The sequence below is a fragment of the Bombina bombina genome, chromosome 11 (genome assembly GCF_027579735.1).
Source record: "Bombina bombina isolate aBomBom1 chromosome 11, aBomBom1.pri, whole genome shotgun sequence".
NCBI lineage: Eukaryota > Metazoa > Chordata > Amphibia > Anura > Bombinatoridae > Bombina > Bombina bombina.
The window spans coordinates 79,263,135-79,276,492 of NC_069509.1; the positions used below are offsets into that span (position 1 = coordinate 79,263,135).

At 38.8% G+C, this 13,358-nt stretch overlaps 1 protein-coding gene across 2 annotated transcripts in view; it reads right to left on the reverse strand.

Annotated features, from left to right (window-relative positions):
* The window catches only part of PEMT (phosphatidylethanolamine N-methyltransferase), an 852,275-nt gene that overhangs the window by 172,279 nt on the left and 666,638 nt on the right, over window positions 1-13,358 (reverse strand). For both annotated transcript variants that reach the window (XM_053695218.1, XM_053695217.1), the window contains exon 5: window positions 7,949-8,060. In XM_053695218.1, the coding sequence (XP_053551193.1) occupies window positions 7,949-8,060 (112 nt within the window). The remainder of the gene's footprint in view (window positions 1-7,948; window positions 8,061-13,358) is intronic.

A 13,358-nucleotide genomic window follows, 5' to 3' on the forward strand; every position in this document is an offset into this window, starting at 1 on the left:
AAACCAAAATCTATTTGTTTTTTTTCAAACGAAAAATATAAAAAATGATTCAACAAAATGTGACGTATCATTGCTAAAATAAGGCCTGCGTCAGTAAGAATCTGCATGTTCGTAAATTAGCATCATGACTGAAAAAAGCAGCTTCATTGAACGTAAGTACAAAATGTGATGTGTGAAATGTTTCTATTAATAATCTGTGCATTTAACATTTTAAAAGAAAATAAGCACTGTCCACATTGGTTTGTTTTTGCTCTTTCAGGGACACAAAAAATGCGCTTGCAGTGAACAGATGGAAATATGGAATGAAACTGTTAACTGGTTAAGAACCAGCTGGATATGTAGATACCTCACTGTAAAGAAAATTGCTGGCTTACTTACCGGCTGTCTGCTCATGGTTCCTGGCCTTACTTACCGGCTGTCTGCTCATGGTTCCTGGCCTTACTTACCGGCTGTCTGCTCATGGTTTCTGGCCTTACTTACCCGCTGTCTGCTCATGTTCCTGGCCTTACTTACTGGCTGTCTGCTCATGGTTCCTGGCCTTACTTACCGGCTGTCTGCTCATGGTTTCTGGCCTTACTTACCCGCTGTCTGCTCATGTTCCTGGCCTTACTTACTGGCTGTCTGCTCATGGTTCTTGGCCTTACTTATTGGCTGTCTGCTCATGGTTCCTGGCCTTACTTACTGGCTGTCTGCTCATGGTTTCTGGCCTTACTTACCCGCTGTCTGCTCATGGTTCCTGGCCTTACTTATTGGCTGTCTGCTCATGGTTCCTGGCCTTACTTACTGGCTGTCTGCTCATGGTTCCTGGCCTTACTTACCCGCTGTCTGCTCATGGTTTCTGGCCTTACTTACCCGCTGTCTGCTCATGGTTTCTGGCCTTACTTACTGGCTGTCTGCTCATGGTTCTTGGCCTTACTTACCCGCTGTCTGCTCATGGTTTCTGGCCTTACTTACTGGCTGTCTGCTCATGGTTCCTGGCCTTACTTACCAGCTGTCTGCTCATGGTTTCTGGCCTTACTTACCGGCTGTCTGCTCATGGTTCCTGTAGTGCCCCCAGGAAGGGGTCTAGTGTATGCTGTGGATATTAGTGGTCTGTGTCCACATGTGCTGGAATGTGGCTCTATAAAAGGGTCATTTTGGTGTGCTGAAGAAATGGCCTTAGAACTTTAGGTTTTCAAACTTGTCCTCAGGCCTCCCCAACAGTCCAGGTTTTCTGGATTACCTTGGGTTAGAGCAGGTAAAATAACCAGGTTTACTAATCAGCTGATTGTTTCACCTGTGATCTAGTTCAAATATCCACAAAATGTGGCCTGTTAGGGAGGCCTGAGAACAGGTTTGAAAACAAGTGACCTAGAGGGAACACTGGTTGGGATTCAACATCAGCATATGTCCTAATAAGAGAACCTATTTTATCCATGTAAGACACTTATTATGGTTGCTTGGTTCCTATCTAATCTGTTCCTGATGTTCTTTTGTATTATTTATCCTGGTTTATAATTTCCTGGCTTTTTCCTGGGGTTTCCCACCTGCCTTCTTGGATTGTTTTCCTTCTGGTTACTGACCTTTGGCTTGCTCCTCAGACTTCAGCACTGATTTTGTTTTTGTACCTTTTCTGATTGGACTGAGCTCTGGGACAGACTTTTGGCTTTGTTTCCTGATTACAAACTTCAGCACTACGTTTCATTTGAGACATCTCCAGGCTCCTCCTACAATTGACATCTGGTTTTCATCCTCCTTCTGCATCTTGGTATCTGACTTCTGAACTCCTCTTCAACTTATCCAAAACAGTAAGTGGCGTGCTTACCATTGTACACATGGGGGCCGATTTATTAAAGTGTGGACGGACATGATATGATGTAGCGTACCATGTTCACTGCACATCGATAAATGTTGACAGCATACGCTGACTGAATTTATCATTGCACAACCAGTTCTTGTGAACTGCTTGTGCAATGCTGCCCCCTGCAGATTCACGGCCAATCGGCCGCTAGCAGGGGTGTCAATCAGTCCGATCGTATAGGATAGGGCGGATTGAAGACCGCAGCCTCAGAGGCAGCGGACAAGTTATGGAGCAGCGGTCCATTCGGAGCTTGATGGTCTAAAGGCTTGTCTTCTAGTTGCACAGTTCAGTGTTGCTAGTTCTCACAGCCTGGCTCATATTACTTGTGCAGGGCGCCAATTAACTTACTGCCTTGTTGCCGCACTGCCAAAGCACCCAGAATCAATTGTGGATGTTGTACCAAAACACAGCACATGAATGACCAAAACAATTGTTCTTTACATGTAAATTAACTATTGAGGCAGTACAATTTTAAGACTATTATGAAGTCAACTTATGAAACCAGAAATAATGCTCACCTGAACTATTTGGGAAATATGCTGCTACCACCAACAGTTTTAACTTAAAGTTCATCATATATTTGTCACAACCTTAGGCCAGAGATACATGGGGATCTCATGAACCCTCAGTAGATAACTAGAGATGACTGATTTGTTATAAATGTAATTAGGAAAAGTGAGCAGAGTTTGGTAGGTGTCACATTTTGATGGGTGGGTCGGTACCCACCCCTCAAAATGTGACACCTACCAAACTCTGCTCACCTGGGCACAGGCGTAAATACACCTGTATCTCTTGTATTTATAACAAAAAAAAACAAAGACAATCCCATAGAAAATAAAAATACCTATTCTTGGTCAAGATCACCATTCACATACATTTCAAGAGGTTCTCAGCCCATGCTAATCCCAGGACTTACAAGGGAGTGTGCATTTGGCATGTGCAGGCACAGTCATGTTATTTTCCAATTCAGTTTAAGGAAGTGTACTATGACATCTCATGAGATCACAGCAAAGCAAAGCAAAGCATGACTTGCAGTTGGACAATAGCTGAAGGATAACTGTTCACAGAGCGCTTACTCTGGTGAGCTAAAGAATGTTTGAGGTAAAATATCTTCCTTTTTTACTTTAGCATACGAGTATTGTGTCCTTTGAAGGAACCTTTAAGTACATTTTTTCTGGTCTGATAAACTAAACTAAATAACTGTAATGAATCCGTGTCTGCTTTTCACTCTCACCTTCAATCACATGACCTGAGATTCAGCAGCACCAGGTTATATAAGTCTTAGCCACACCTTAAACAGGTGCTTAGTTATTGAGCTACCAAGCTGAAGTTTCCACTGAAGTGTGTTTCTCCAGATTAATTTATATTGTGAATCTTATACTTTGTTTGGGATTTCTCCCTTTGCCGCATTGAAGTTCTACACTGCCTGCTTTAAACTGCTCTCTGCATTAACCAGTCTGCTGAAGTATCAATTACGGATCTTACGTTTTACTGCTGTGTTTGTGCTCTCTCATAGCTGGGATTCAGCTCTCACCTTTTACACGCTTTTACCTCTCTAAGCGTTCATTTCACACTGCATCTTACCCGGCCGAGGTAACCTGTAACTGTCACGGAACTTGGACACGCCCCCAGGCATAACCAGAGCCACTCCAACTACAGGGTTACAGCTTCTGACGTGATCTGTATTGTCACCGGAATCATACCCGGCCAAGTTAATCCGATTCTGACACGGAGCTACAACACGCCCCTGGGCATAACCGGAGCCACTCCAACTACAGGGTTACAGCTTCTGACGTGATCTGTATTCTCACCGGAATCATACCCAGCCAAGTTAATCCGATTCTGACACGGAGCTACAACACGCCCCTGGGCATAACCGGAGCCACTCCAACTACAGGGTTATAGCTTCTGACGTGATCTGTATTCTCACCGGAATCATACCCGGCCAAGTTAATCCGATTCTGACACAGAGCTACAACACGCCCCTGGGCATAACCAGAGCCACTCCAACTACAGGGTTACAGCTTCTGACGTGATCTGTATTCTCACCGGAATCATACCCAGCCAAGTTAATCCGATTCTGACACGGAGCTACAACACGCCCCTGGGCATAACCGGAGCCACTCCAACTACAGGGTTATAGCTTCTGACGTGATCTGTATTCTCACCGGAATCATACCCGGCCAAGTTAATCCGATTCTGACACAGAGCTACAACACGCCCCTGGGCATAACCGGAGCCACTCCAACTACAGGGTTATAGCTTCTGACGTGATCTGTATTCTCACCGGAATCATACCCAGCCAAGTTAATCCGATTCTGACACGGAGCTACAACACGCCCCTGGGCATAACCGGAGCTACAGCAACTAGAAGCTCTACCTCTGCTGACATCATCAGCACAAAGGAATCACCTCCTCAGCTGTTTACACGCTGCTCCTCAGTTGCAATCCACAGCGGATCTCTCCCCATAGAGCCACAACTCAGCTTTCAACATTCCTATAGGGGTTTCCTTGCTACGCTCCCCTATTTGCCCTGCTTAGTTGTCATTACCTAGTTCAACTCAGTTATCTCAGTACCGCACTGTGTCAGAATTCTGGAGTTAAGTTCCAACTTAACTCAGGACTTTACTTTATACTTGTTCTATAGTTGCTACTTTATTTCCTTACTGTCAGCAGCTGTGATACCTTCTGGATTGGATGAGACTCTTAAGCGCTTGTGCTTAATTACCCAATAAGGAAAGATAGTCTTACTATGTAGTTGGATTCAATGAGATCTATTTATTTTTAGAATTATAAATACATACAATAAAATTTAAAACAATAGAAATTGATTCTTAAAACAAATCTAACTGGTTGGCCAACCATACAGTGTGAATAAAATGATATAATATGTTTTCCAATCCCTGTTACTTAGTGTGTTATACAAACATATCTGTATATTTGAATTTTTGAATTTTGGTTTAATTGCAGATATTTTTTATGGATTTGATATAGTGGACTTGTGAAGAAGTATGGTATCCACAAAGAATATTCGCAATATTAATTCTTAATTACCATATTTACCATATTCGTTTGTTTAAAGCTGAACATACATAATTAAAATAGCGTCAATGGTATCAACAATATAATTAAAATAGCGTCAATGGTATCAACAATAGTAACAAATAATAAAAGTGAAACAAAAATAAAGTGATACAGTAAAAATCGTATAAGTTATGAAAGATAAAGTCTTTCTGCCGTGATCGTTAGAGTAATTGTTAATTGCTTTTTGTTAAAAGCGCTGTTGTTAAGTCCTCCGTGGGGATAGTATGTGCGGGCGTGCTGCAACACGTTTTTATCTAATTGCTATATATATTGCGATTATAAGTCACTGTTAAGTAGTTTTGGTTATCTGTCCTTCACATTAACTTCCTTAGTTGGTGTAGGTATAATAAATCTTACCCGTTGTTTCTTTTGGGATACTTTGTTTCTGGTCTAGTTTCTTTTTGTACCCAATTCAATCTTTACTGTGATGAATGTGGATCGGAAGCCGGGATAGCCGCTGCCGGTGTTGTAGTGGTTTCAGTATGTCGAGTTGGTTTGTCTCTGCGATTACACACACTTGAAGAAGTAGATGCTGGGGTATTGTGGTAGTGTGCTTTAACCGTTAATCCTTTTGTCAGATGGCTGGGCTTTTTGCCTGGTTCAGGTTTTCAAAACCTCTTGAATTGTTGCGAATGTGTTCTGTTTAGATCCGTACTCTATTTGTTTCAGAGTATCCGATCTGCAGGTGTCCACAGGTTTCTTTAGGCCCAATTATTAGGTAAGGTATTTCAGTTGTTCTTGGCGGTCCTTTGAAAGGAGGACTAGGTGCTTTGAAGGTTGTTCTTGAACGCTTCAGAATATCTTTCAAGCGTATTTGTTGGTCCGTGGTTTGATGTAGTCTTGGCGGTCCACTTCGAAAGTGGACTATGAAAATGTTCAGTGTAGCAAGGAGTAGGCAACGCGTTTCAGCTGATTAATACAGCCTTTATCAAGCATAAACATTTTCATAGTCCACTTTCGAAGTGGACCGCCAAGACTACATCAAACCACGGACCAACAAATACGCTTGAAAGATATTCTGAAGCGTTCAAGAACAACCTTCAAAGCACCTAGTCCTCCTTTCAAAGGACCGCCAAGAACAACTGAAATACCTTACCTAATAATTGGGCCTAAAGAAACCTGTGGACACCTGCAGATCGGATACTCTGAAACAAATAGAGTACGGATCTAAACAGAACACATTCGCAACAATTCAAGAGGTTTTGAAAACCTGAACCAGGCAAAAAGCCCAGCCATCTGACAAAAGGATTAACGGTTAAAGCACACTACCACAATACCCCAGCATCTACTTCTTCAAGTGTGTGTAATCGCAGAGACAAACCAACTCGACATACTGAAACCACTACAACACCGGCAGCGGCTATCCCGGCTTCCGATCCACATTCATCACAGTAAAGATTGAATTGGGTACAAAAAGAAACTAGACCAGAAACAAAGTATCCCAAAAGAAACAACGGGTAAGATTTATTATACCTACACCAACTAAGGAAGTTAATGTGAAGGACAGATAACCAAAACTACTTAACAGTGACTTATAATCGCAATATATATAGCAATTAGATAAAAACGTGTTGCAGCACGCCCGCACATACTATCCCCACGGAGGACTTAACAACAGCGCTTTTAACAAAAAGCAATTAACAATTACTCTAACGATCACGGCAGAAAGACTTTATCTTTCATAACTTATACGATTTTTACTGTATCACTTTATTTTTGTTTCACTTTTATTATTTGTTACTATTGTTGATACCATTGACGCTATTTTAATTATATTGTTGATACCATTGACGCTATTTTAATTATGTATGTTCAGCTTTAAACAAACGAATATGGTAAATATGGTAATTAAGAATTAATATTGCGAATATTCTTTGTGGATACCATACTTCTTCACAAGTCCACTATATCAAATCCATAAAAAATATCTGCAATTAAACCAAAATTCAAAAATTCAAATATACAGATATGTTTGTATAACACACTAAGTAACAGGGATTGGAAAACATATTATATCATTTTATTCACACTGTATGGTTGGCCAACCAGTTAGATTTGTTTTAAGAATCAATTTCTATTGTTTTAAATTTTATTGTATGTATTTATAATTCTAAAAATAAATAGATCTCATTGAATCCAACTACATAGTAAGACTATCTTTCCTTATTGGGTAATTAAGCACAAGCGCTTAAGAGTCTCATCCAATCCAGATTTTACCCCCACTTTGAAGTTTGTGAGATTACTTCTTCGAGACTCCCTAGCTTTTACCCCCACAGCGCATAGTTTATTAACCCAACACACCAATAAGCTGTGATACCTTACCAAACTAATTATTTTCACTGCAGCAATTCTGGGCTAACTGTTGTGTTAGTTCTGATTGTTAGTGATACATTCATTCTATAATAAGACAAGTCTGCAGTTGACTTTCCAAGCCTTACTCTGCCTTACAATAACCCTTTAAAATGCCCCTTAAATGGACAGTCTAGTCAAAATTAAACTTTCATGATTCAGATGGGGCATGCAATTTTAACCAACTTTCCAATTTCCTTTTATCATCAAGTTTGCTTTGTTCTCTTTGTATTCTTTGTTGAAAGCTAAACCTAGGTAGGCTCATATGCTAATTTCTAAGCCATTGAAGGCCGCCGTTTATCTCAGTGTATTTTGACAGTTATTTACAATTAGCACTATATCGAGATAACATTGGGCTCACTCCCGTAGAGTTATTTATGAGTCAGCACTGAGTCAGCTAAAATGCAAGTCTGTCAAAAGAACTGAGTTAAGGGGGTAGTGTTCAGAGGCTTAGATACAAGGTAACCACAGAGGTAAAAAGTATATAAATATAACCGTGCTGATTATGCAAAACTGGGAAATGGGTAATAAAGGGATTATCTATCTTTTTAAACAATAAAAAGTATGTGCCTTTAAGCAAAAGATTTAAAAGCACTATCAAAAAGATTCTTTCCGTCACACAGAAGAATGGATGCTTGCATCTAACAAATACTATCGGCACAGAGTTGTACTTACAAGAGGGCCCATCCCAGGTAATTGGCTGTGCTACCCCAGTACATAGGGTTTTCCATTACGTTGAAAGGGAAGCCGGTCACTTTCTTTTCCATCAAAATTCCAAAATAATCACCTGCAAGAAAAACAACAGATTTGTATTTTTTGATAAAGCAAATAATTGACCTAAAATAATAACACGACCATATATAGCAGTGTGGGCTATAAACCAGTTTGCAAATCTCAGGAATTATATTAAAAGGACAGTAAACCCAAAACGTTTCTTTCATGAATTAGATAGAACATGCAGTTTTTAACAACTCTCTCATTTACTTCTATTATGTAATTTGCTTCGTTCTCTTGGTATCTTTTGTTAAAAAGCCGGGACTTAAGCTCAGGAGCGTGCACGTGTTTGGAGCACTATATAGCAGCAGTTTTGCAAGAGCACTAGAGGGCAGCATTATTTCCTGCCAGGTAGTGCTCCAGATGCCAACCTAGGTATCTCTTCAGCACAGAATACTATGAGACTGAAGCAAATTTGATAATAGTAAATTAGAAAACTCTGGTTAGATGTAGTGTTGGTTAAAGAGGAAGTAAAGTCAAAATTAAACTTTAAAGGGACACTGAAGCCAATTTTTTGTTTCATGATTCAGATAGAGCATGAAATTTGAATCAACTTTCTAGTTTGCTCCTTTTATCAATTTTTCTTCGTTCTAAGGGCTCAAAGATACGAGATTAAGGCCCCTATTTAAGAAAGTCGAGCGGACATGATCCGACAGTGCGGATCAGGTCCGCCAGACCTCGCTGAATACGGCGAGTAATACGCTCGCCGTATTCAGCATTGCACCAGCAGCTCACAAGAGTTGCTGGTGCAACACCGCCCCCTGCAGACTCGCGGCCAATGGGCCGCCAGCAGGGGGGTGTCAATCAACCCGATCGTACTCGATCGGGTTGATTTCCGGACAGGTTATGGAGCAGCAGGTCTTTGTGACCGCTGCTTCATAACTGCTTCATAACTGCAGGCTCGCCAGAAACACGGGGCATCAAGCTCCATTCGCTTGATAGATAGGCCCCATAGGGTGTTAGGAAAAAAAAAAACAGATGAAGGGATTTTACATTGATTTACATACACATACATAGAGAAACATGGATTTATATGTATAGAGATATGTAAGGGACACTGAACCCAAATTTTTTTCTTTCATGATTCAGATAGAGCATGACATTTTAAGCAACTTTCTAATTTACTCCTATTATCAAATTTTCTTCGTTCTCTTGCTATCTTTATTTTAAAAGCATGAATGTAAATCTTAGCAGCCAGCCCATTTTAGGTTCAGCCCTATGATTGCTAAAGAACACAATTTTAAATAACTTTCCAAATGAATTGTATTATCAAATTTGCTTTTTATGTTTTTTTTTGGTATTCTTTTGGCTGAGCAGGTGTCTTTAGCACTCTACGGGCAAGATTACAAGTCGCGTGTTATGATTTTTCCTCACGCGATATGGTCAATTTGCAATCAATTTCCATTGCGCAGGTATTACTAGTCTTGAAAAATTGCGATTGTGTGTGCGCATTCGCCTTTTACGCAAATATCCTACCGCGCTCGAAGAGGTGTAGTTAATGGTTTTGTGCAATATAAAAGTTACACCAAACACTTCAAAAATACATTACAAAGTACAGTTACACTCATATTAATACTGTCTATTCAAAATGATTTTAAAACAAATATTGCACACACAGTTATAAAGGCTCAAAGATACGAGATATCGGGTGTTAGAAAAAAAAAAACAGATGAAGGGATTTTACATTGTAGCCGGATTTACTGCAAGGCTATTGGCTAAGAGGTGAAAACGTCACCTATTAGCAAAAAAAATTTTTTAGCCGTCGGCTACTGTAGCAGCTAAGAACGGCGATCGATTGAAACAAATAAAGGAGCTTTCTACATGAAGTATCTTATACTTCATTAATGAAAGTCCCCTTTATTTGTTTCAATAGTCAATCCTAGCGTTTGTAAACCGCTAGGATTTACTTTCACTTTAAGGTTGAATGTACACATTAGACGTGCTTTAGCTACATTTTTATTAATGGGCTAAAAATAGCAGACAATGGATAAAAACAGCACGTACACTTAAATGACATGACGTCAATGCATTCTAGTTGAAATGGTTGGTAAGTAACAAGTTATTACAGCTATGATCGGCTCATATTGATCCTAAATTTAGGGGGGGAAAAGATGCCAGCAAATGTATTATTTATAGCAACTGTTCACAATTTAAAGATAATCGATTCCGATGACAATAAAAATAGTAGTGAGTGAATGTAATTCCCATTTACATTTCTATAGTGCAAGAAGCAATAATAAATGGTTCTTTTATTAAAGCACAAAAATGTGGTTTGGCTCCAACTAATAGTCTGACGTACAATACAATTATTTCCATACAATACAGTTATTTCCATTCATTTATCAAATGAGGGGCTCTGCTTAAAGGGACAGTAAAGTCAAAATCATACTTTTGTGATTTGGATAGAACAGGGTTCTTTAAACTTATTTTCCCAAGATCCAGTAACATCATATCACACACCTTTGTGACCATATTTTTATTCTTGGTTTGAAAATTTCTTAAGTAATTTACAAAATAGAGCTGTAATTTTTAACAAAGTGACTAAAATGTGAACTGATTGTAGTCAAACTTGAAAGTGTTATAAAAGGTTATACAACACACACACTCTCTCATGCAACACACACACCGTCTCATACAACACACGCACCACACACCCTCTCATACAACAACACACACACACCCTCTCATACAACACACACACACCACACACCCTCTCATACAACACACACACCCTCTCATACAACACACACACACCCTCTCATACAACACACACATACACTCTCATACAACACACACACCTCACATACACTCTCATACAACACACACACAACCCACATACACACTCATACAACACACGCACACCACATACACACACACATACCACATACACACACCCCACATACACACTCATACAACACACACTCTCATACAACACACACAGCAAGTTTATTTACTTTATTATAGATTTCAGTTGAGCAATGATGAAGTTAGATGCATGGAATTGTGTATACTTAAGTGTAACTATTCAGTAATTAAAAGGGATGGTAAAATTGATTCAATTGGATGTCATATTTTAAAATAAAATCCTTAAACTTGGTGAATTATTGAAACGACACCTTATTTGGTAGTATTTCTCGGTTTAAATCAACCTCCAGCTGCCTCCGTGCTAAATATTTCACCCCCCAGCTAATAAAGGGACATTATACACTTTGAGATAATAATATAAAATGATAAATCATATATATATATAAAAAAATCTGTAATATACTTTGTTTATTTATTTTGTCCCCCTTTCCTGTAATTCCATTCTGAAATTGTGAGCTTTTCAACTCCTGTTAGAAATGGAAGTGCAGAAGTGAATGTGAGGAAAATCTTACATACAATTTGTCAATACAATGGAGGATGCTCCTCCCTGTCTGAGGCTTTCCTGCTATCCTTGGATGCAGAGAAGGCCTTCGACAGGGTGGAATGGCCTTTAATGTTTGGGATTCTGGAAAAATTTAGATTTGAGGGAAGCTTTATGAGTTTGGTTGAAAATATTTATTCGGATATAAAGGCATCCTTGTTGATTAATAATTATATTTCAAATTCCTTTTCATTAACTAGGGAAACACGGCAGGATTGCCCCCTTTACCCTCTTTTATTTGATCTTGTCTTGGAGCCCTTAGCAATTAAATTAAGAGATATTCTTCCAGGAATCTTGGTGGGCAAAGTTTCAATCAAAATATCTCTATTTGCTGATGATCGTCTTATTTTTGTATCAGAACGTACAAAGTATGTTAAAATTGTTTTTTATACTTTTGGAAGATTATAGTCATGTGTCTGGTTATAAAACAAATTTAACAATTGACTGGCTGCTGCAAACTTTTAGGTACTCAACTAAGGAACCACACTCTTTAAATTTTATTATTCATGACTCTAATAGAGATCTAAGTAAAAACATTTCCTCACATCCTTTATATAGGAATATCTTAAAGGCTTGGAGGAGCTCTATGAAATGGTTAGGGAATAAATCAAATATTTCTAAGTGGATCTTAATACAGGGTAATAAGTATTTCCTGTTAGGGAATATGTCTAATATATTTAGTAAATGGTCCTCAGGTAAACTTTTGCCTATCAAAGACTTCTATGATACTAACTCTGGAAAATTGTATTCTTTTAGAGAATTTCAGAAAATCTTTCTAGAAGTCCAATCCAACCATAAATTCTACTTTCTTCAAGCAAAACATTATGTTTCAAAATTGGCTAGGAATTTCCCACAGATATGGCATAAACATCGATTATTAGAAGCCATCAATTCTGAAAAGTGGTCTTTATCCTCAATTTATAAAATCATTAGAACAGTAGATGAGGAAAGACTATTAAAAGAATTAAGGAATAAATGGATAAATCTATTAGACATCCCCGATTTGGATAAATCTCTTTTCCAAAGCCTTAATAAAACTCAAACAATATGTACCTCTACATACTTAAAAGAAACTCAATTTAGACTACTCCATAGGGATTATATTACACCATGAAGGGTTGCTAAATGGAAAAAGGAAGTTAGAAATATATGCCATAAATGCCTATATGCAAACCCAGATTTAGGGCATCTATTATGGGATTGTACAAAGCTAAAACAATTCTGGTCCAAAACGAGTCATCTTCTATCTCTAATAACAAAAAGGAAGATTTGTTTGACCAAGGAAGCTGTTCTTCTTTTGGTTAGTAATGATTCATGGGAACAGAAAGGTAAATTCGTTCAATTAGTGATCATAATTCTTAGGAAATTAATTTTTGTAAATTGGATTAATAATAAAATCCCATCAATTTCACAAGTAAAAATTCTTTTAACAAACTCTGCAATTATAGCCGCCTACGATTATAAATTAGGAGGAAAAAGGGGGGATTTTCTTGGTAGGATCTGGAAGGATTTTATATGCTATCACGTTGAGGGATTTAAAACCAATATAGAACACATTGCCAATTAACGCGTCCGTCAGGGTCGCCAGTTGCGCACGCATCCTCAAAGAAATGTTGGCTGCGTGAGGCAGCCAAAAAATTGTTGGCTGCGCGTGCAGCCAAAAGAATTCACCTGGGTGCAGCGAAGCTGCATCCCAGTGGATTCTGAAAATGGCAGGGTGGTGAAAGAATCCGCTGCAGATTTCGGAATCCACCGGTATGCAGCGAAGGCAAACGGAGCATTACACAAAAAAAAAAAAAACTAACCGGCCGCAATAAGTATTAACAAAATAAAAACCTAACTGCACGCAATAAGCATTAAAAAAAAAAATCTAACCGCCCGCAATAAGTATTAACAAAATAAAAA